Source organism: Chaetodon trifascialis, chromosome 15 (assembly GCF_039877785.1).
Source record: "Chaetodon trifascialis isolate fChaTrf1 chromosome 15, fChaTrf1.hap1, whole genome shotgun sequence".
In the NCBI taxonomy this organism is placed as follows: Eukaryota; Metazoa; Chordata; class Actinopteri; order Chaetodontiformes; family Chaetodontidae; genus Chaetodon; species Chaetodon trifascialis.
In genome coordinates, this window is record NC_092070.1 from 20446507 (window position 1) to 20470331 (window position 23825).

At 43.6% G+C, this 23825-nt stretch overlaps 4 protein-coding genes across 5 annotated transcripts; 1 reads left to right on the forward strand and 3 right to left on the reverse strand.

The window, feature by feature from the left end:
* The first annotated feature begins 1149 nt into the window (after positions 1–1149).
* Positions 1150–12140, forward strand: mylk5 (myosin, light chain kinase 5). Of its 2 annotated transcripts, XM_070980126.1 has the most exons (18): positions 1150–1268; positions 2410–2567; positions 3997–4146; positions 5270–5422; positions 5956–6138; positions 6600–6635; positions 7735–7862; positions 7958–8111; positions 8197–8508; positions 8593–8701; positions 9113–9316; positions 9426–9643; positions 9728–9851; positions 10725–10877; positions 10959–11088; positions 11176–11263; positions 11384–11524; positions 11713–12140. In XM_070980126.1, the coding sequence occupies exons 2-18, from the start codon at positions 2432–2434 to the stop codon at positions 11916–11918; spliced, it is 2625 nt and encodes an 874-aa protein (XP_070836227.1). In that variant the 5' UTR covers positions 1150–1268; positions 2410–2431; the 3' UTR covers positions 11919–12140. The 2 variants fall into 2 exon arrangements, with proteins under 2 accessions (XP_070836227.1, XP_070836226.1); XM_070980125.1 differs by lacking the exon at positions 1150–1268 and having other exon boundaries at positions 2192–2567.
* A 1829-nt stretch (positions 12141–13969) lies between these two features.
* LOC139343884 (complement C1q-like protein 2) lies at positions 13970–15052 on the reverse strand. Its single transcript, XM_070981722.1, has 3 exons — positions 14757–15052; positions 14527–14661; positions 13970–14452 (listed from the first exon to the last, which is right to left on the reverse strand). Exons 1-3 carry the CDS (start codon positions 15010–15012, stop codon positions 14166–14168), a joined length of 678 nt encoding a protein of 225 aa, XP_070837823.1. The 5' UTR covers positions 15013–15052; the 3' UTR covers positions 13970–14165.
* A 1430-nt stretch (positions 15053–16482) lies between these two features.
* LOC139343552 (coenzyme Q-binding protein COQ10 homolog, mitochondrial) lies at positions 16483–19744 on the reverse strand. Its single transcript, XM_070981274.1, has 5 exons — positions 19571–19744; positions 18930–19082; positions 18242–18434; positions 17980–18081; positions 16483–16999 (listed from the first exon to the last, which is right to left on the reverse strand). The coding sequence occupies exons 1-5, from the start codon at positions 19672–19674 to the stop codon at positions 16847–16849; spliced, it is 705 nt and encodes a 234-aa protein (XP_070837375.1). The 5' UTR covers positions 19675–19744; the 3' UTR covers positions 16483–16846.
* A 1875-nt stretch (positions 19745–21619) lies between these two features.
* hsd17b1 (hydroxysteroid (17-beta) dehydrogenase 1) lies at positions 21620–23308 on the reverse strand. The gene is made up of 6 exons (XM_070981480.1): positions 23212–23308; positions 22830–22991; positions 22578–22757; positions 22363–22456; positions 22086–22269; positions 21620–21775 (listed from the first exon to the last, which is right to left on the reverse strand). Exons 1-6 carry the CDS (start codon positions 23306–23308, stop codon positions 21620–21622), a joined length of 873 nt encoding a protein of 290 aa, XP_070837581.1.
* Between the last annotated feature and the right edge of the window lie 517 nt (positions 23309–23825).

Consider the following 23825-nt stretch of genomic DNA (forward strand, 5'->3'; position numbering starts at 1 on the left):
TCTGCAGCTTCAGAGACTCTGCTAGCTTTCTCTGCATGTGTTTTCTTTCTCACAGGAAGCTGTCACATCTTATTTAAAGCTTTGAGTCAAACCTTATTAGATGCAGTGTCTATCATAATGTGCTACATCTGTAACACGGTGGCTTGTTTTTGTGCTGTGATGCTATCTTAATATCAGAATTATTAGCTTGGTGCCATGATTATTTGATAGATTATTTTGTGTGGTCAATCAGTGCCTTTGAAAGTAGGAGCCTGTGGCAACCACCAGAAGCCATGTTCTTTGCCATCTGGCCACTGAGCTGTCTGTGGGATTGGTCCTGTTGAGTTATTGGTGAACTTTTATGAACAGTCAGTCTTCAGCTGAGCAGTTTTACCATTCTACATGATTTGGTACATAAAGGTGTTTCTCCAACACCTTTAGCCAGCATCAGGCCCCAGCAGATGATCCTGATGCTGCTGCTGCAGACGTGGCTTTGAATGTAAGCCGCTCTGAGGTCCCTGAGGATGTGTCGAGTCCTTTCACTGCTGAAAACCCAGTTGAGGGAAAAGGCCACCTTCCTAGCTGCCTCTGTCTAATGTGTGTGCCCACATAAAGGTGTGCTTAGCCTGTCTTGAACTTGAAGCAAAAGCACAAAAAGGGGAGGTGGGTTCAAGTTAACCTGCTGTAAGGCCAAAGCTGAAACTGCAATCAAAAAATCCTCCAGCTGGAGTTTGTCTCAAGAGTGCTGTTGACCCTCCTGCTGTGTTTCCTCTTTCTGCTCCAGCTCCTGCAGCCTTTGCTATTAGCAAAAACATTGCCTGGTGCCTCCGTTCTGGGGCGCTGAAGTAGAGGCCTATTTGAGTGCATTCAATCAGGTTGCTGCATTGGCACGAGGACATCTGGCCTCTGCTGCTGCTGCAGCTGCAAATTGGCTGGCAAGGCACAAGTGGCTTGTTCAGCTATCTCCATTGAGGACGTCTTAAATATGAAATAGTTAAAAGTGCCATACTTAGTTGATTATGCTGGAGAGAAGGGGGAACGTTTTGATAGATGCTGCCTGACAAGCAAAGCTGCCAAATGTTGCATTCACTGAGTTTCCTCTGGCCTCTTTTTGGAGCTGTCTGTCTTACTGTTTCAGGTCTGCCACGCCCCTCTGAGTGCCTGGATCACCCACACCTGATCCTCATCCGATCATCAGTGGAGCTTGTTATGTGGATTTTCTAGTTGTGTGGGCTTGAATTGTTTCAGGAGCCTTGAAGGTTCGGTCCCCTTGATGAAAAGGTTTTTGGGTGAACTGTTGCAGGGCTACTTTCAAAGCAGCAATTGTTGAAATATATTTCACATCTATTTTAGAACAGCAAATTTGCATGTATGCAGTCATACATGTACAGAAACGTCCTTACAGTGGCTTCTCTGTGTGCGGCGCTTTGGTCAATGTTTGATTTGGGAATTCTTCCCTCACGGAAACTAAAACAAGCCCCTCACAGTGCTATTCTGTGTGATCACTGATGTGGAATTTAGGAAGCTGGGGTGGGCGTGGAGTGGAAAGAGATGTGAGAAACTCACCTCAGAGGGCTTCTGTTATGTTCACTGATCACAACAGGTGTACAATCTGTCGCAGCCTATAATAAACAATGCAGATTGTATAATGTATGGGCTTGACATCTCAACCACACATGCTGAACAACAGAAGGCCCCTCTTGAGACATCTCCGGTTGCCATAGCAGCAGATGGATCTGCTGAAGTGACGCTACCAGGACCAGGACAGGTGCTCAGACTTAAGGCCACACAGGATTTACGAGCCTGTTGTTCACAATCACAGCTTCACAATCCACAGGCGTGAAATGAACCTTTGCTACGCCGGCATCACAAAGTTCAGCTGCAGCATTGATAAGTGAGAGGGCAAACAGAGAGATCAATAAACAGCAGTGCATTCAACAAACACCACACAATATGACCTTTGGCTGGGTGGGCAGATAAGCCCAACCCCTTCCTCCCACAATCCCTCTTTCTGTCTTTCCTTGTTTATATGTTTTTATGTGAGGTGTGTGTCTATTAGCCACGATTATAAAGACAGGGGTTTAAGCAGTGGGTGGGGTGGCATGAGAGTGACTCTGGAGAGATAAGGAGATGCTTGCCCTGCCTGAGAGGGCCAAAGTAAAACGGAAGGACTGGTGATGTAGGTGGAGTTAGTGTCGATCAGGGGAGGGTGAGAAAAGAGGGCCCGAACATGTGCAGAGAAGTGTGAGGACTGAGGGCAGAGCTGCGCTGGCTTAGCAGGGAGTGACAAAGAGAGACAGAGTGTTGGCTTTACAGAGGAGAGAGGGAGCCGGATCAAGCAGAACAGGCCCACGCAGCCGTGACAAAGCAAGGAAGTGTGATAATCAGCTTGGGAAATGACTGTGTGAATTATCTGCTGTTCATTTACAGGCCGGGGCGCTCTCCAGCAGAAATGAACGGTGACAGCAGCAAACAGCGTTATGTGTCAACGTTCAGGATGCACATCAAGCCGCCCCATGCATCGTCTGCACCAGGGACCGGGCCAGGAGCTGTTGACACCAGGACTCCAGATAAATGTGCTGACACAGGTGAGGGCTGCACAAGAGAGGGAGAGAGCGGATTAATAAATTAAGGGTGTGTGTGTGTTGGAAAGAGCTCCGCTGGTAGCATTTACCATGTTTTAAATGTCAGCATTTGAATAGACAAGTCAGAACATGGTGATGCGTCCTGATAGCGGTTTGGTACACTGCAAAAACAACTCTGTTTTGTTTTTCTCCTGTCGTTAAAAGAGAAATCACTCGCTCCAGGTTTGTTGCTTTGAAAGTTGGTAGGCTTGTCCTTGTCCGAGTATCTGATTGTTTATTGCATTCAGGACCTTTTCATTTTGATATCAGCCCTCACTGAACACTAAATGTCTTATGTCCAAAGCTTGAGGGCACACTTCCTTTCTCGTCTTTTTACATTTATATTGATAGAAAATTGTGACTTTTGCTGCAAAACTGCAAGGGTTCATTTGAAAGTCAATCTCAGTTCAGATTAATTTTATGGTTAACGACATCTGATGTATCAATCAGTCACATCTATCTGTCAGATGACAACTTTTTACAGCGTCTTGTAAATGTCAAATTATCAGGAACTCGTAAAGCAGAATTATGTCAGCTTGACCTCAGTGAAAGCGTTATGAAAGTTTCATTTTCAACTTCACTGGAAGGTTTTTTAGAGTCGCTTGTAAGCCTTAAGTTCAGCTGAGTTATGGCTCACGTTGCTGACCTGCTAATGAAAGCGACAAGTTCTCTGTCAGCCTTGTAAAGAAAGAAAAGAGAGTCATGATGTGAGATCGTGGAAATCCACCTCTCAAACATCAGGCTTTACAATGCACAGTGCAAACACTGGCTAAAGGTTGAAGATGACAAGTTTACTGTATATGGTTTTTGCATGGTATTAGAACACAAAATCAGCTTTGTTCCACTTTTACACAACGCTGCCCTCTTGGCCAGGTCAGTCTTGAAAAAGAGATTTTAATCTCGATGAGTCTTTTACCTGGTTAAATGAAGGATATTGATTGATTGATTAATGTTCAGTTAAGGTACTGTACTACACAGGGCCAGCTGATAAAATGCCTTTGATTTACAAAACTTACAAAGCTCTGATTTCAGTGGAATCACTGGACTGAATGTAAGACTCAGCTTAACTTTTGTGATGTACGTGTATTTTGAGGCAGAAGTTTGCTGTCAGCGCTGTGGTTTTCTGGGCAGTGCTGGTCTGAACTCATGTGACATTTAGCAAGAGATAAAAGAAAGAACAAAAAAGAGAAGAGAAAAGACATGGTGTGACCTGTTCTGGTAGACGAGAGGATGGAACAGAATCTGTCTGCAGCACTTCTTGGAAGTAAAAAGGTGAAAACTTCAAGACCAGGCCAGTGCGCCCATGCTGCAGTTTAATGAAAGGGCAGCAGGGTAAAATGTGTTGATCTCGTGTCTCATCTCTTACTCCACACCTCTCCTCCTCCACATCCAGGGTCTCTGAACCTCTCCTCCTGCGAACAGCTGGATCCACCCGTCTTCATAGAGGCCCTGGAGGACTGCTGTGTGGATGAAGGAAGTGACATCAGACTGCGGGGGGTTGTCACAGGAAGTCAGCCAATCAGAGTGTTGTGGTTGCACAATGGTGAGCAGGGACGAGTTGCGCTGCTGCATCTCCACGTTTGCTTCGGAGCGAATCTTGATCTAAAATACACGAAGGCCTCGATCCAGTCTTTGAAAACAAACAGAGCCTAACATAGTGTCTGATTTCCACTTTATTTTGTCATGCATTAAATACACAAAAGCAGCAAGAACTCACAATTAAATAGGTTATTTACAATCTCTACCAATTAATCTCTTGGCCTCTTAAATTTTGCATAAATTGGCTGTGAAGTCCGGCACAAAATTCAACAAATGTAAACGTTCTCCATGCATTTTGTCGTGGAATGTGAAGGCCAAATGCACAAACCACAATCAGGCCAAAACACTCAAAAACAGCCATCCAATTGTTTCAGAAAAATCTCCTTAAAAAGGTGTCCAATAAAGATCTGCAGGAGTCAGAAGTCTGAGGAGCAAAGTACTTTATTGTCGACAATAAAGGAGAGTAGTTCAGATATGCACAAGGTACAAACCCGAAGGATTCTGACCTACAGTGGTCTGTGTTCGGTCTTTCATACTGTTCACCACACAAAGAAGAAGCAGCTGCCAAGACACTTGCACACGAATCATAGGCAAGTCCCAGGAAGTGTACATGAATACCATCATATCTCTGCTCAATGCTCAACAGCAGCACTACACGACTGTTGCCACAGACGTTTTTCTGGTTATCAGTACTCTGCTTACATCACAACAGGATAGCTGACACATCTGTTTTACAAGTTATTACATGTCTGCATAAGAAAAGATTTATACATCTGTTACTCAAGTCATCACATGTCTGCGTAGGAAAAAAATCATATCACAATTTCTGCCTGATTTTCTACACATTTCTCTTAACTCAGCCTCTGGTATTTGGTATTTTGGGAGACTCTGGGATGTGTATCATAATTCAAACGCTCGTGTGGGTTTGAACAATGCCTGGCCATGCACCAAACATTTGTAATGACAGAACACAGCTGGGGTCGAGAGGTTAATAACATCTTTTCTCCTGTGTCCGGCATCGTTGTCAGCCCTTCCTTTCTCACATGCTTTCTCTTCACTGTTCTTTCTTGCCCGTTGCACTGGCAGGAGAGAGTGTTTCTAGCTTGTTTGTTTGCTCCTATGGGCAGGTGAAGTGGCCCGTTTTGGGAATCCTTCCTTCAATGGCAGGGAGCTGAGTTTTGTAGTGACGGAGTGCTTGCCGGAGGATGCTGGGGCTTACACCTGCTTGGTGGAAAACAGCGCAGGGAAGACATCCTGCTGCGCTGCTGTGTTCATCAGAGGTGAGGGAGACGCTGGGACACACTGGAGATGGTTCTGTAATGCACATCATGTCATGCAGACAGTCTGCAACACAATTTGCTGCTAATTATAAACTCTGCCTCATTTAATGGGATATTTATTCTGTTTTTTGCTCTGATCTCAAAAAGCAAGGTCAAAAAGTACTATACTTAGTCCATTAGAAATACAATTCAAGCACAGTACTTTAATTTCACGTCATTTTAAGTATATTTAAGTATATTTCCCACAAGTTGATATAATACAATTGTACTGCATGTGTGCTTTGAATGCTTATGAATCCTGATTTTCACTGGTGGACTTCAGTATACTTAAAGTTGTGCCAATTTATCATAAAATTTCCACTTCAAGTACACTCAGTTGTTACTCAATGACTATTTGAGTACACTTAAGTATACTTAAAGACTTAGTGCATTCTTCAAAAAGTATAACTCAAGTATAATATTTTTTAGTCAGAGTTTCATTTCTGATGTTCTGCAGTCTCTTCTCCTTTTCCTCTTTCTGAAAACCAATCCAGACTTTGAAACTATCCATAGTGTGCAGAATCGTGCCTCTGGCGTCCCCACTTCTGCATCCAAGAGCACTGTGGAGAATGGAAGGTCACCGCAGTCTCCCAAAGACCAGCTACAGACGTTCAGAGGGTCTGTTTGTACTTCCCCTACTGGCTCTGATACGCTTAGTCCAGTCACAACTCCAAGAGGTAATCAGATAATAATTCATTTCACACATAAATACAAAGGATTTGATCTGTTTGGCCCATTTTTGGGGTCAATTTATTGCTCATAATAACATATACGGTGCAGCTTCCTTCCTTCCATGTTGATAAAATATCTCGGCCTCTTTACCATTGTCGTAACCTCTTCCGGATGTCCATGTTATATTTTTAAGTGAACAGGAAACACATCATTTCCACTTCTTGTGTGATTGGCCGTCAGGCAGCATAGCAGCCAGGAATTATGCAGGACTTCCACAGCAGCGTAGCTTTTTGATACACCCACTTGAGGCTCTCAGTCCCAAGTGAACACCATGTAGGGGAGTGGACAGTGCACAGTTCAGGGAAACTTGCAGAGTCTGTAAAGTGATAGCCATAGAAGAGAGGAGCGGAGCCACACCTCCATCCTTGCCTACTAAAACCTACCTGCGCTCTGTCTGTCTCTGCAGAGGTCATCCCAAAGAAGAGAGCCAGCTCGAGTAAAGGTGAGAAGAGCACATGCATCATTTTTTAACCTCCTCACTCACTAGGACCAAGCAATGCACCTGCCTTTCCATCATTCACTCACCCTTCTCTTCTCTGCTATGTTATCTGATTTGAATTGCTCCTGTTAATGTAACCAATCTGTCAGTGTGTGTTTTTTGTGTATGAGCTGCTTCTGATGCTGTTGTGGTTTGCTCCTGCAGCTACACCTTCCTTTTCAGCTTTTGTTCTCGTTATAATGTTGTCGGGCTCGACGCTATTGTGCTACCATTCACTGGGGAACTTTACCCTAGGGAGTAGGCTGCAACAATAAAAGCATGAAAATCGCACATAATAAGGTCTGGATGTCTGTTATGAGTGCACACACTGATATGCGAACTGTTTTTTTATGGTGGCTATGTTGTTAATGGTCTCATGAATTAGATATAAGTGATGGCAAAACAAGCAGAGGCAATAACTTAGATACTGAAGCCATTTAAGCATCATTTTATCAGACTGTCTCTAGTCAAATTCACCATCGTGATGCTGCAGTATTTGAATACTGACACTGTGAGAGGTGATATTAACTCCAGCTCATATATGGAATTTTCTAAAGCAATGTGAATGCATGGTCCCATTACAGTAACTATGGATACAATATAGACAAATATGAGCTCTGTGTTTGCTTCCATTAAGGATATTTGCCTAAGTAAATAATGTGAAACATATCATGGAAGCAGGATGCGCTGGTGTCTTCAAAGAACAGGTGAGCTAGTTTAACACTGTTTAATGCACTTGATTACACAAGGACTGGTTGTGCGTGTGTGGGGTAGGTCATCTGTGTTTTGCCTTTGTTTCCACTTGAGACACTTGGTCTGCAGAGTGCTACAATAATAAGGGTCTCAGGGGAAGTAACACACTTCCAGCCTGCACAGGCCAAACCACAGATCTCTTAATCCTGTCCCACGACCAGACGTTTTCTCTGCCCCTCTGTCTTTATCTCACGCGCCACACTGTAGAGTTTCCTTCCAGAGTGATGTTTTAGGCCTGTAGCTCGACTGTGGTGCCACAGTGAGCAGGCAGGCTCGGAGTCAAAACACTCTCTTTGTTATGTCTTTGCAGGTCCAGCATTACGTTTTGAAAACCCTCCACAGCACGTCAAGGTGGAGGTGGGCCAAACTGCCCGGCTGACGTGTTTTTTCACCAGCAGTCCTCCTGTAGTGTCGTGTTGGATCAGAAACAAAGAGCAGGTGTGGTATATGGTACTTTCTGCCATCCTAACATTATCTGCCTCCACTGTCTATCAACATTTTTTTTTTTTTTTTTGCACACTTTATATCTGCAGATAGTGGACAGTGCAGAGCTGTGGACAGAAAATACAGATCTGAGCAGCACACTGCTAATAGCAGAGGCTAAACCACAGCACACAGGTCGCTACGCTGTTGTAGTGCGGGACCGCAAGAGCTCAGCACAACACACACTCACCCTTTCTGTCATAGGTAAGACAACACACACTCTGCATTGTCAGGACCGTGTGAAGCAAATGCGGTTGCTTGAGCACTTTATGCATCATCACCCCACCAGAGAGGCCGCAGCCTCCTGCCTCCTGCCCTGTGATCTCCCTCGTCTCCACCACCAGCCTTGTGCTGTCCTGGTCGGGCCCCTGCTACGACGGAGGCAGCGCCATCCTGGGTTATGTGGTCGAGGTAAAGAACCAAGGACGAGCTGAGCCTGCAGATTGGAGGCAACTCACTGCCCAGTGTAAGAGTACCTCGTACAGAGTGTCGTCTGGGCTGCAGCCTCAACAGGAATACTGTTTCAGAGTGAGGGCCTACAACGAGGCGGGAGTGAGTGAGCCAGGACCAGTGTCACCAGCAGTTAGAATGGAACAGAAAGGTGAGGTGACATGAGCACCACATTTTGAAAATAGAAGCAAATATAATGAGGCTTATATCACAGCTATTGTGTCTTTGTGTGTAGATTCAGACAAGCCGCAAGAAGAGGAGACCCCTCAGGCCTTTACCTGTATCACTATCAACTCTTCCCACAAAGTGACAGATGACTACATTTTGCAGGAGAAACTGGGAATGTGAGTATCTGTTAGGAGCAAACCTCATTTAACAGAAAGCGGTTGAGATGATATGACATTTCCAGGGAAAAAAATAAACTTCCCTCTATTAGCGTGGGTTGTCATGTAGAGGGGGAGTCCTGCCAAGTGCAACAGATGGAGGATTAAAACACATGCATGTAGAGACACGGTCCTACTCCAGTAAGCAACACATGTACACCAATACAGGTTTGAGAACACCAGTGGTTAAAGGCAAGTGTTTCCTTTTTGACTGACAGTTGAGGGTAGAGTAGAAAGACAAATCTCAGATGAAAGATTGTGTTCTGGACTTTATTACCAGTCTAAATTTTGTGATAGGCTCATTTCAGCTCACATTCACATTTCTCTATTAATGTCCAGAGATAAAAATGGCTAAACTCTTCTCTTTATTAGGGGAAAGTTCGGCCTGGTGTTCAAGCTAACCAACAAAGAGACAGGACGTGTGTGCGCTGGGAAGTTCTACAAAGGCCGACGGGCCAAGGAGAGGGAGGCTGCCCGTAAAGAGATAGAATTGATGAACTACCTCCACCACCCCAAACTGGTTCAATGCCTCGCGGCATATGATCACAAGCCTGAGATGGTCATGGTGATGGAGTTGTGAGTATCATCATGAAAGCCCGTAGAGGCTGAATTCTTATCGTACCTGCAAATGCTGGTTGTGCAAAAGGAAATAGAGTAACTGCTGCCGTGGTTTGTCTGTCTGTAGCATCGCAGGCGGGGAACTGTTTGAACGCATTGTGGACGACAGCTTTGAGCACACAGAGCCTGCCAGCGTGCGTTACATGCAGCAGATCCTGGAGGGGATTGCCTACATGCATCAGCAGAACATCGTCCATCTGGACCTCAAACCTGAAAACATTGTGTGTGCCGACACCACTGGCACCTCCATAAAGATCATTGATTTTGGATTAGCCAGCAGGCTTGGTATGTGAAATGTGCCTCTCTTAATATTTACTTGCCTTTCTAGTGATTGTTTCAATACCAAATTGTGGAATTTCTGTTCAACAGATGCTAACACACCTCTGAAGGTGATGCACGGGACTCCAGAGTTTGTGGCACCTGAAGTGATTAGCTATGAGCCTGTGGGATTGGCCACTGACATGTGGAGCATTGGGGTCATCTGTTACATATTGTGAGTGGAAGCTTTTCAACATTAAAGGAATATTTTGGCATTTTGGGAAACTCTTTGGATGAAAAGCTCTCTTGTCTGGGCAATAAATATGAAGCTACATCCAGCAGCAAGTTAGCTCAGCTTAGTACAAAGACAAAGGGAGAAAACAGCTGGACTGTCTCTGTCAAAAGGTAACAACATCCACTTGTCGGCTATTCCTGGAATCACTGCTGGTTGCCTGGCACTTCAGGAAGTTACTGCACTGAGTCAAGAAATAGTCACACAAAATGCCACATAAAACCTTAGCATGTGGTTTTATACTACTGTTCTTGCAACACACCACACAAACTAAAGATGTTAGTTAGTGAGCTTTAGAGGTGCTGGTTGGTGGAGCTGGTGACCTTTAAACAGAGCCATCCCAACGGTTTCTAACACTGTCCGGTTTGTGCTAAGCTAACTGGCTGCTGGTGGTAGCTTCATACACATCAGAGTAATATCAAATTTCTAACTCTTGGAAAGAGAGTGAAAACCGTATTTCCCAAAATGTAGAACCATTGCTTGAAACAATTTCTCGTGTCAGGCACATCCTGTGTATTTGTTCCAAGAGCTGATGTTTGGACACAGTGACCAGGAACTAGGATTGAGTTAGATTGGCTCATGTTTATCACGCTGACATAATCCACCTCACCTCTCGGTCAAAAAGCTCTTTAATTACTGCAGCTCCTGATAACCACTCTGAGAAATATAATGCAGACTATTATGACTGTGCTGGTGGTGATAGAGATGATTGCTCAACTCTAAGTTTTTGACCATTTGACTGACTTTTAATGCCACCTAGTGGATGTAGGTTGAAACAGTCCATATTATAACACCGCTGTCTGTCATTCTCTGCAGATTGAGTGGTGAGTCTCCATTCCAAGGTAACAGTGATGCAGAGACCCTGGCCTTGGTCACAGCTGCCCAGTGGGAGTTTGATGAGGAGAGCTTTGATGAGATTACAGACGAGGCCAAAAATTTCATCAGCTCCTTGCTCAACAAGGACACCAGGTGATTCAATAAACATGGGCCATAACACAGCCTCCAGCTACCATCTTTACTTACCCACCTAACACTGTGTGTGTTTCCCAGGCGGAGGATGTCCTGTGAAGAGGCTCTTGCTCACCCCTGGATGGCAGCATTTGATTCTGGAGATCTCGCAACTACCAAGAATCTGTCCAAGGAGAAGATGAAGAGGTTTCTGGCCAGGCAGAAGTGGAAGGTGACGCCTCAGCACAGAACCTTTCTTTGGGTTTGAGGTGTTGTTTTTGTTTTCTGCTCCAGACTTTTAATGTTTTTTGTTACATAGAAAGCAGGTAAGGCCATGCTGGCCCTGAAGAGAATGGCTCTGCTGTCCAAAAGTGACAGTTGTGGATCTCCTACCAGCCCTGGAGAGAGTAAGACACATGCTTTTATTATTGTATCTGCACTGTTTCATTTTCCTGGTTTAACCTTGCTGTATAATCGTCCTGTGGGTTTTACCTCTCTTTCATCTACTTCCTCATTCATTCCTGCAGACTCACCCCTGAGCCCTGAGGCAGAGCATGCCCTGCAGTCTCTGGAGCGCAAGATGCAGGGGCCACCCCAGTTCATCCAGAGCCTGGAGGACCAGACAGTAGCTCAGGGCTCCAGTGCCCGTCTCTCATGTCACCTCACAGGTACACTTGACTTATCTCGAGGTCTTCATGCAAGAGCTCAAGCAGTACCTCCATTCCTCTCTGTGACATTTTTGGGTGCTTTGTTGCAGAGCAGTGACTTCCTTCAGAAAACTACCATTGCAGTTTTGCTTCATTTCAGATATTCCTGCCTTTGGCCCTGTTTTCACCCTTTCCATTTATCTTGGCAGGATATCCTGACCCAGAGGTGGTGTGGTTGTGTGGTGAAGAGCCTGTGTTGGAGTCTCCCACAGTGCAGATAGAGTATGAGGAAGATGGCTGCTGTACTCTGGTCCTCGCCAAAGTTGGGCCAGAGGACACCAATGTTTACACCTGTAGAGCCACCAATGACCACGGGGAGACATTCTGCTCAGCCAAACTCACTGTTCAAGCATGAATTCATTATATGTATGTACGCAGAGATAAAATGTGTAAACATTTTGTTCTTGAGTGCCTTGAGCAGTTGGATTGTACAGTCACTTTAATACAAATAGGGACCGAGCTGTACATCCTGTACTGTGGCTGGAAATATATGCATTTATTATTGTACAAAATTTCTGATCAGATGCACATTGTTACACAGCTACAAGCATCAATAAAGGCTGATATTCCTTCATGGGACTAAGATATGGTTATTCACCGTCTTCAATAACATGGTCTTTCAGTTAAAAAAAAAAAAAAAAAAAAAAGCTTTTCACCCAAAAAAAGCAGGGTGTGGTAAATAAGTAAACAACATACTACATAAGAGGTGGTTGATGTGTGGAACCTCCCACATCCACCTACACAAAGGCACACAGTGTTTTGCCTCAACATGGAAGTTTCCATCATAGATTGTTCCAATCCAATGTTCCAATTCTTGAAGAATATTCTGATACTTGACATTCCTCCAACTCACACTTTATCTGATGAGGATTTACTTATGTTTTAAGCTGTGCATATATCAACGCAGAGGACACCTGAGCATTTTTTAGATGTGAAGCTGCAGTAATGTCCTTAAGCCCTGCATGCTTCCTTTGCATGTGGGCACCCAGGTGAGCAGTGAGGACAATGCATCTGCTTTAACTTCTGATACCATAAGATGACATCTTCATCTGTCATGAGATGCTGCAGCAGCCTCGACTGAAGCCTCAGATGAACGGTGTCTGTGCTAGAGGCTTCTGGCTGTGAGGGTGAGAGAACATCGCTGGATACTGCTGAAGGTACAGATGAGAGGAGAGAAACTGGAAGTGGAGGTGTGTAACAGTGGTCTTAATCTACAGATGCACAAGATTCCATAGATTCCTCCAGAAGTTCTAGGAAGATTAGGAGAGGCTCGTATTTAGGTAGGTGGTGGTGTCAGAGATGGAGAAGGGGGCACTGCTGGTATTGTGGGAGGACATACGTGTCTTGAAGTCTCATGGGAAGCAGGAATGTGCACCTATGATGTTGATGTTAAAAGGATGGTGTCAGTGTCACCTGTGGGAAGCTTTATTTTGACACGCAAACACGTGAGTTTCCATACTTTCCTCCTGTATTATTGTTTCACAGCAAGGGCAATGCTAATGACACGTAGTTCTACAACTATGACAATCTATTTCACTTCACCACAGCACAACAGCAGCTAACCACAAGAAAGCAAAGAAACACAAGGAAATACCGCGTGTAACATTGTAAAGTTCCAGCTCTGATTAAACACCAATGGAGTTTATAATTATTTACTTTGACCGTGATGTTTTCAGGCATTCACTCGTTTGAATATCATTAAAAAATTAAGTTCTAAAAAGTTGCTGCACGCTAAGCGCTAAATTCGCCCATTTCCAGTTGTAGCCAACTGCGCAGGCGCGAAATCGTATAAGGCCCCTTTATGGGGTAGTCCAGCAGATTGCCTGTTTGAAATCAGCTTTCATACATCTTATCACACAAGCGTTAAAATGTTTATCATGTATCTCATCAAATCTGTGGATAGTTGACATTTGAAACAAAATGATAATAGCAGTGTGAATATTTTGGACAATGTGATTAACATGTTTTTCATACTGGCATGAGCTGCAGTTAACCGTGGTCTTGTGGCATGGTCTATATATTGTCTGCGCTCTTATTTCGAAACGTACTTGTTTCGTGTACACAGCAAGTGCCTGTGGCGGAATTAGTGGTTTGATGTTTACGAATGACTGTCAGTAGTTTTAAAACAGAAACGATCTTTCTGAATTTGGGTTTTAAGCCCACTGACTATCTACTCTGCCCAGTTATTGATAACGGCTAGATTCTACGTATGGGTTCAAAACAAAAATGCATGCAACCTCACAGACACCATTCTTATGTGCATTTTTACCTTCAGTGCAAATAGCCACACTGTTAATACACATGCATTGTAGCTTCAAACTATAAAATCAAAACATTATGAGATGAAAACAGAGATACAGGCATTGTGCAAAGAAAGCTTGATACTGTATTTATTTTATACCTGGGCATCATTAATACAATGTCTCAAACAAATTGCATTTACATTTCCTAGCTTGCTCTTAAATCCTACCAGCACATCATCTTTTCATCATATTATCACGTGTTCCATTTCCCAAAGTACCAGTTTGCAGTATAAAAAGTGAACATATTGCTTTGACTGTAAAAGCATGAGGGTCCGTGCAGACTTGAAATCTTGTTTGAATTATGTGGTGAAGATCAGAAAACCACTGAAGGTGTTGTAGTTCATAGCATCGTCATAGACTACCCTGTTTGCCTGGAGCTCCACGTACACATTGTCACCCACCTCGAGGGGGATGACCACAGCGTTGCTGCCCATGTCGTTGGCATCAGACCCTGAGGTGTCCCAGACAGATGTGAGCCGTTCGCCGTTCTTCATGAGGCTCACAACAGAGTTGGCTACAGGATTGAGATTGTTGAACATGGAGAATCGAAAGAAGTACATTCCTTTGACCGTTGCTGTGAAAATGCCTGCCAAAACAAGGTTTGAATTTCATGAGTTCTCTTTTCTCCCTCTGTCTCTTTCTCTCTGAATCATACAGTACCTGTTGAAGGATTGTAACTATTGCCAGTGTTGGAGAAGACCCTCTTATACTGCAGTGGGGTAGCAGTGGTGAACGGTCCAGTGTTTCCAGAGCCAGACTCCTTGAGAGCTGCAGAAAAGGCCACCTGAGGTTTGCCTGAGGGCATCAAATTAGCACAAACGCATCAGAAGTAAGGAATAATGTGAAGAATCATATCCTGTGATTATAACCCATCCAAACACGAGCTCTACCTCCAGTCAGGCTCCGCAGCTCCAGGACGTCTTTTTCAGTATTTTGCAGCTTAGCCTCCAGGAGCGTTATTTTTTCCGCCATGTTTGCTGCTTTCTCTCCCATGGCTCCCAGGTTTTGAGTTATGGAACTGAGGGAGCAGATGTCACAGCAGCTGGCTGAACCTGAGCACTGATGGAGTCTGCCAGTGTTTCCGTCAGCTTGCGGTTCACATAGACAGCAGCTGAACGCCAGAATCAGGACTGCAATCCTCTTCATCCTCGTGCTTTTGAAATCTCTGCTTCAATGCAGTCTTTCTCTGGCAAGTCTTTCCCCTTTATACTTCAGCTGACATTGTGCAAAACAAGAAACACCAGTTTTAGGTAACACCCATTAAACAGAACTGGTGTTTTTAGTGAGAGAGTTGGGAAAGCACACGGAAATGCAAAAAGTGATTAATGATAATCATTCAGACAATATTGATTTAGGAGCCTTGCTCAAAGAGGGCATTCTGCAACGTGTCCCCAAACACGGAACTAAGAGATCTACAGATATGTATTGAATACACGCCTTGTCTTTTACAAAGCAGGTTAACTGGGTCACACCATCATTTACACTGTTACATTATGTTGGTGCAAACTGATAATATTGTTGGAGTAAAGTATGATAATCATTCACTGAATAAAAATCCATGCATTATTTTGAAGCTGAAGCACTTTGTTTTTGAGACTTTTGGCCTCATTTGAGCAATGTGGCTGATTCTCACGATGAATTTGAATCATTGATTTTGCTGAGTCATGATTTGTGTATGTTAATTCATTTAAGAAATCATTCACCAAGATTAAGCAGTATCTGCATCACACTGAGGAAAGGTCACTTTTCTTTTGTGCTTGTATTCCTGTCTCATAGCAAGACATAAAAAAATAAAAAAAATTAAAAATTAAATGCAGGATAAAAAAGAGACTTTTCATTATTTATTCTTTTCTGAAAAGTTTCAGCTTCTTTACTTCAGTGTGCAATGCTTGAAATGTCTTCCATACATCGCACATTTGTGCTTTTTGAAATTGCACGTTTGTAATGAAGTCAATGATTGTTCCGAAATGAAAATCATTAAAAACTCAGCTTTGCACAGCACTCACTCAACACTGCCTCAAACACACTGCATGCCACGCTGCTTAAATAAGTGTTCATTGCATAGCTTGTCATTAAATACATATATCTCATGTCGTATATCTGAGCTTTATGAGCTCCTGATGTCTGTGAATGCAGCATGTGTCAGTGCGTCTACACCAGCACCACCAGGACAGACTCCTGTACATTCTGTTTCATTCACATTTTCAGCCAGTATGATCAGAATTCCTGACATGATGTCAGTGCTTTTGTACTCAATTTCCTTCTGCTAGTAATGGAGAAAAAAAAAGGGACAAATTTGTGGCAATGAGTGTAGCAGAAGCAGTTGACCTCTGTGCTGTGAAAATGTTGTGTAATCTGCACTACGACCTTTTACAAGTTTCTCAACATAAAATCAGACCATGACCTAACCGAGTAACGCTGCTTGTTCTCAGAAGCTGAACAGTTTGACGGGAGGGACGTTATGACCGCGGCTTCAGGTCACTGGTGCTGTGCTTACGCAACTGTTCTGGACACACATTTTCTTTTGCCCAAACACAACAAGGAGTTGGCAGTTACGGATATGATCCACGACACTGGGGTGTGAAAAATGCAAGATAAACCACGCTTGGACACAAGTTTACCAAAATAAGAGCTTTATAATTCCACTGACAGAGAAAATGCCGGACATGACTTTCAGATGTTTCAGCCCTGAGTGGGAGTCTGCACATTTTCACACAGTTTTACAAAGGAGCATTTGTGTTCAACATAATTTGCAACCATGCGTTTATTCCTATCCCTAAAATAAATATATGTACAAGAAAGCAAATAAATTAGCTCGTGGGTTATCGATAAATAGCTTTATGTGGATTTCATGTGCATTTCAACCAGATGAGTGTGTGCGAAAAGAAGATCCAGTCTCTTGTGTAAGACAAGTGTTGATGGAAGGTTGAGCAGGGCTTGGTTCGCAGATGTGGATGGAGGGGCGGTCAAGGGGGTCGCCTTATGTTGAGCGCCTCCTCAGTGGCGCCTCCTGCTGGTTCCTGTAAAGCGTTGCTGCCCGTGACTCAAAGGCGCCGACCATCTGCTTAACCACTTCGTCAAAGAACACGCTGGCCAGCTGAGAGTGCAGCAGGGACTTGAACTCGAATGACACCTTCAGAGGACACAACAGGGACACGAACATGTTAGCCGAACGTCTGTGAGACTCTGTGAGTTCAGCAGATTTATTGCAAGTATCTGACCCACGTCTCTGTCAGATCTATGTTGGGGTGAAAATTGCAGATCATGAAAATCTCTGGCTTCACTTCCTTCAAACGTTCATTGATAATCTCCCTTATTTAAGACTGACATCGAACCACTTCCTGGCTGACCCTGAGGTAATCTGAGAAAAACATGGAGGTCAAACTTCTGTCATCAGCTCCTTAATGCTGTTCCCTCACAGCTATTTCAGGCCTTCAGGGATGCCAGCATGCAACGCAAAGACTAAATTTAGAGCATAATGAGATTTTACTCTCCACTTCCTTCAGTCAGTAATCCATTCACAATGATACAGGAACAAAGATTTGGACTTAGTCTCACCTCCAGCATGCGAACTGGTCCCACAGGAGTTATGCTTTCTCGTTTTAGTTATTCTATTTTCATTGCAAAACTCTACTTTTCCCAATCTCTCCATTCGTCCTGAGCTCCATCAGAGCTCTCTAGAAGCTAAAACTTTCATTCTGTGTATCCTGTTTCCTCTGTCCTGTTAAGATTGTAACTCCAGATCTTAGTTTTGCTGCTTAAATACCTCACGATATTTGCTGCAGTGACATTACTGCATGTGTGGAAATGTTTAAAATTACTGAAAGCAACCTACATTACATACAACATGCATTACAGATATCACCTGGAAAGCTTGGGGTGCTGGACATAATTTAGAAAGGCAACATAGCCTACAGGGACCAGTGGAGTGAAAAGTCCAGGCAGGTGCAGGTGTCTAAATATATGCAAATGATTCATTTGGGTGGATGATTTAGGCGGACATGCACATTCAGGTGACGTCAGAGCAAACCTGCGAGTCACTCGTGGCTGCAGAAAAACGTGATTTGCTCCTGGCACTCAGGGTCAGATACTTATCTCATCTCAAGTACTTACATAGAACTCCACTTTGCAGGATTCTGGTAGGTCTTTGGGTCCAGGGGAAAACCTCCATATTGTCTCAAGATGGCTGAAGAGGGATCCATCAGTGCACACAGCCTGTTTCAAAAGAAACTACCCTTTACTCATCACTGAGTACCAAAAGGCAATGAGGTCAAAGCCCCATTGCTGTTACAATGCACAGAATCAAGAATCCAGCCATGTGCTGATGAGGTATTTGTCCTCTGTATTTTCTGGAGCGACCAAAATGAGAACTCACCCTGACTTTGTGGTTTGGGACGACGGTGACCTCAGAGGTGTAGCGCTCCACTATGGGGGGGAAACCTATTTCGAGCTCTGCCCGGATGTCACCATTTCTCCCCTTAAATGCCCGAGACTTTTTGCACCAGGGAACAAAGTGCTGGTACTGGTCCACACCGGCCACCACACTGTAGATCTGCTCCGGAGTGTACCTGAGGACAAGTGCATCCAATGAAATGAGATAAGATAAAACTAACAATAAGGGCATTAAAAGTGTGCTTAAAAGTACAATAAAACAGAAGTATAGTCATATAAATAATAAAAAAAAATACAAATATAAAAACACTTTTTTTTGCTAAACATTCACTAAAGTTGAAATTAAAACAGAAAATTGTAACAATTATATTAATTATGGATTTATCTGCAAAACCCAAAGAAATTAAGTGCGTCGTCACCCAAGACAAAGAAAAGCAAGAAATCCTCACGTTTGAGAAGCTTGAAACTGAAAATGTTTAACGTCTTTTTGCTTAAAAAGTTTTTTTTTAACTATCAAAACAGTTGCATATTAATTTTCTGATCATTGATTCATTGGCTTATTATTTCACATCTACTCCAGAAAAAAATGAGCATGAACAAAGCCTGTATATCTATGTTTCAGGGGCTCTTGTCGCCTAATTTCAGCTGTTTTTTCACATGGGGACACTCACTGTAATGTCCGGCACTCGGTGTACTCCATCCTGCGGGTGCTGATGGGAGCAGCCAGGTTGATGAAGCTGCGGCTCTGCGTGCTGACGGGGGTGGCGGGGCAGAGAGGCAGGCTGGCCCTTCTTGCTACCAGGGACCCAACGGAGCCCAGGTGTCTGAAGGGAAGGAAAATATACAAATATACATGTAAATGGGAAGAAACATACAGGGAACATGCTAGGTTTACTCAGTGAGCAGTACAGTGCCATCTGAAGGCAGAATTTGTATTTTCCTGTGCATTTTGTCCAGGTGAGCTTCAGAATAACAGAGTTTACTCTCAGTATTTATGATATAAATTCAGAGTTTGAATGTATGAGCCCCAATTTAGAGATATGGAGCCGATTTAAGGGAAGACAAGCACTCATTAACACTATTTCCATCACATTTTCTCACTCAGGAAACAAACCGGGCAGCAACGCTGAATTTAATTTAATTTTAAGCTACACCAAAAGGTAGAGAAGAGTCACGTGACTGCGGCTGTGTCTACCTTACGCACACTTCTCCAACACCGGACATCATGTCAGTTCATAATAACAAAATATGGCTGGAAATTTAAAGAAACATCCGAATTACGCGTCTCTGCGCTAAAATCCCATCATCTCACCTGATGTTCGCTCTTTTAGTGTTTCCTCGCACAACCTTTGAGGAGTGGGCTTCAGACAGCTCCAGCAGCGCCTTCAGGAGGAGGGGGGCTGTTTTGTTGTTCATGGTGAAGCTTAAGGTTAAAAACTGCTTCAGGAGACGCGCCGGTAGTTTGACCTCGAGCGGCAGCAGCGGCTTTGTTTCAGTCCCTCATCACAGCGCTGACGGAGCAGGAGGCGCCGCTGGCTCTGGCCAATCAAAGGCAAGCGCTGATACAGTTTAAGAGTTGGCGTTGGTGCCACTGATAGGTGAGGCCTTAATCATTTGTGATTGGTGAAGGTGGGAGGACAGGTAATATTGCTGTGAACCAAAAGCACTCAAAGGTTTTAGTTAGATTTTTTAAATTTTTATTTAATTATACATATATATTTTTACAAATGCAATATTCTAATTGAAAATGGCTTTATGTTTGTCACTGGAGGTAATAGTAGTATAAGTTTTGAAGCCATGACGCAGCACAGAGTTGAGACGTTTTCACCTTTATACAGAGTTGTTGCTTTATTGGCACATATGATCACTGATCTGGAACCACTGCTGAGTTGACAGGGAGGTTTAAAGAAGCCAAAGTCTAAATGATGGTGTGCATGTGACTCACCTGGACTTTGGTTCTATAGAGCAATAAAGTCCATCATCTACGACTGTGATGATTAAAGTAGAGCAGTGATGCAAATATCACCACACAGCAGCATTGTGATAGGCCTTAATTAAAACGATTATGATTGAATTATGATTGTAAGAAAACTAAAATTAAATTTAATTTTAGCGCATTTTACAGCAGCCCCTATCTGAGCCTCATTATGCTGACACCTCTTAGTGCTGCTCTATTAAGTGGCTGAGCGGTAACCCAGCCGGAACTGGATCCTCAGGCTGGAATTAGGCCACTTGATCAGGGAGGGATTAGAGATCCTCAGTCAATCCTATCAAAGATAGGTAGAAACGTAAGGTACAGACAAGGTAACCCGTCTCGGGTTATAAGAGAACACACTCATGGGCTTAACCGCCCCACCCCGAGCCTAAAATGACGCAGGGGGTGGATGCAGTTCCAGCCGGCTCTCACAGTCTTTGATGCCTGAACTTTATACAGTTCAGTGATTCAAAGGTCGAGCTTAGACAGTAAAGCTTCATTTCTTAACTTTTCACTGCTCTTAGATGACCTCTTTTAGATCTCTATGTGCTTGTTCCACTTCAACAAAATACAGTATCTCCTGTTTATTAATTCATCTATGCCTGACATTATCATAAATGCATATTCACAGCTTTCTTTGTGTTTCTCACAACATATTCCTTGTGACCCTTAACCCAGATTATGACATAGTCATAGTGTTTCCTGGAGCAAGAGAGAGTAATTAAGGTACGCCTGTTCAATACAGCCTGCAGTGAGGGTATGATGGATTTTATCCAAAGTCATGTTGTTCATTTCAGTTCAAATACTTTGCGTTTTATTCCTCAGGGGGCATTTTAAGAGAAGCATTTCAGCACTAGGAAAGAAATACAACCTACAATATAAAGTGGAGAAACCTCATTCATTTTATTTTATTTATTTATGCCTTGTGCTTAAAATAGCCAATCACAAATTACATAAGAAAATTCTTGGACTGTTTTCCCTTTAACAATGTGGTAAAAACCTGTCTGGAAGCACAGCTATTCCAGTGAAAACAGTGTGGTTAGGACACCTTCAGATGACAATGACAAAAGCTGCTGTATCACTCAAAACATAATCCTTATCACATATTTCTCCACCAACCAGAAAATGGTCTATTTTTACATTTCCACCTTTCTATTGTGTTAAGGAATACAGCTTATGATAAGTGACATAACCATGCAGTCACTCCCTGCTGTGAAAGACTCTGAACTCACTGCCCTTTCCAGTTAAGCAGCCGCAGTGAGTCAGTGCATTAACTTTATATCAGACATCAGAAGTGGGAGAGACAAACATTAACCTCTGCACACAAAGACAAGGCAAGTCTGCACATGAAGCAGCAGCCTGGTTGAAAACAAGGCATGTGGAAAATTATTGTTCCTCCGATGAGAAGATGATTTTGCTCATAGCGCTGATGTACCGCAGGCCATCTGGTTCTGTGATCTTCATTGTGGTGAGAGGTGGCATGACACCGCTGGTGAAGTATCTGAATGCAGGGCTGGGTGACTGGATGGCATCCAGAAATACCTTGTAGACAAAAACAAACACCCGACAGCAGAGAGATGTAGAGGTGTCCAAGGCTGAGGTACTAATATGCAAATTGGACCAGTAATTATATTACTGGAGAATTATTATTGTTCCATGCATGTGTGTGCAATTTGTGTGCATATGTGCAAAACATGAATAATAAAACATGGTGTCTTTGTACTACTGCACAATAGAAATATATAAGTAGTATATAACATCCTTATATCTTTTTTATAAGCTCATCATTGATTTTGTATGTAGAATGTGGAGCTGCATCGTATAATTCCACCTCTGTCTCATGCAGACATACCTTTACAATGTCCTCAGTGTCCTGTGCGGCATTTTGGAAAACAGAACCACAGTGCTGCAGGTATTTTTCATAGAGGCTGAGTGTTTGGGTGTCGACCTGCTGGAGAGACGTATCACCGAGCTCTGCCTTCTGCAGGTTGACCAGAAAGTCAGTGTTGACTGGACCACACTCAATGAGACTCACACTGTGGGATGAAGCACCAAGTCGAAAGTCTGCTTTAATCAACAGTTGGCTTTAATAGAGCCTCTAAATTAAGGAATCGACTTTTAAAACTCACTGGATGTTGAAGTGTCGCAGGAGGACAGCCAAACTCTCACATGCCCCCTCGATTGCAAATTTACTGGCACAGTACACCTCATTAAAAGGCAGACCTGCAAGACAGCATGAGTTATTTTGGCAATTTCAAGCATGGCGGCAAGCATCAGCATGATTTGTTTTGGCGGTTTCTACCAAATCATGACGAAAGCCTCACATGTGGAACATTTCACTCACCGTGAAGCCCTCCAGTGCTGCCGGTGACCAGAATGCGACCCTGGCCCTGAGCCTTCATGTCCGGTAGGAAAGCCTGGATTGTCTGGATGGTACCAAGGAGGTTGACCTCCAGAATCTGCCTCATCGAGTCCAAGGACTGCACCTCCAGCGGTCCCATCAAACCCACACCGGCGTTGCACACTGCAAAAGGATTAACCCATCAGCACAGGCAAATTACAGTCTGGATCAGGACGCACAGGCACATGAGCATACCCAGAATGTCCACACGTTTCTCCACAATCCTGTCCCTCACATCCAGGATGGACTGCTGGCCGGTCACGTCCATTTGGAGTATGTCCAAGGTATCCCTGTGCAGGCCTTTCACACACTCTAAAAGACGCTCCTTCTTGGCCAGGTTTCTCATCGTGGCATAGACTAAAAACCAGAAAACAAACAGAAAGCAGCGCTTAATGGCACGTTTTGATATGGATGTAAAAAGGAATTCACACGCTGGACTCAACAAGCATAGAGTGTCTCCATGGGTTTTGCTTTCGCACCAACAGTTCCTCCCTCGGTGCAAGCTCTCTAAGCGGACGGTTTCACATACAAAGAATACAGCAAAAGACCATGAGTGGTCCACATCAGCTCTGCTCACCTTTGAATGTCTTGTCGGGGTCAGAGGCTAGCCGGACAGCCAAGCTGAGGCCGATTCCCGAGGAGCAGCCTGTGATCAGAACCACCTTCTTGTCCATTGAGTTTGTCTCACCAAAGTGCTGCTTCAACAGAGAGCATGCGGAGAAAAGAGGACAAGGCATTAGGAAAAGCTTGTTTTTAGTGTTTTTACGTCATTCGTAATTACAAGGCCAGTTAATTCTAAACATCTTGCCGTTATCAGCCACCTGCAGTCCACCCGTTTTTTTCTCATGTCCTTGTAGTTGAAGTTTTTCTGTTGAAACATGGGAAACATTGCTGCCACCATGGACTTGTCTATGCTTCCACTGACATAAATGATCAGTGTCAAAGTAAATTAAACACATTATTTGACTTGTACGCAAGACTTTCTGCAGCTGCTGTGAGGTTGTATGACCTTATTAATTGAAATTAAATTTAACTTTTGAGAGTAGCAGCGCTCAGAAAAACTGCTCTATGCCACTAAACCACTTTATCCTTTGATTTGCACCACTAATATGAGCAGCAGGTGGCAGCAAAATATCATCACAGCGCTCCTCAACCACACTATGAGTAAAGTCACATTAACCTCTGGCTGCT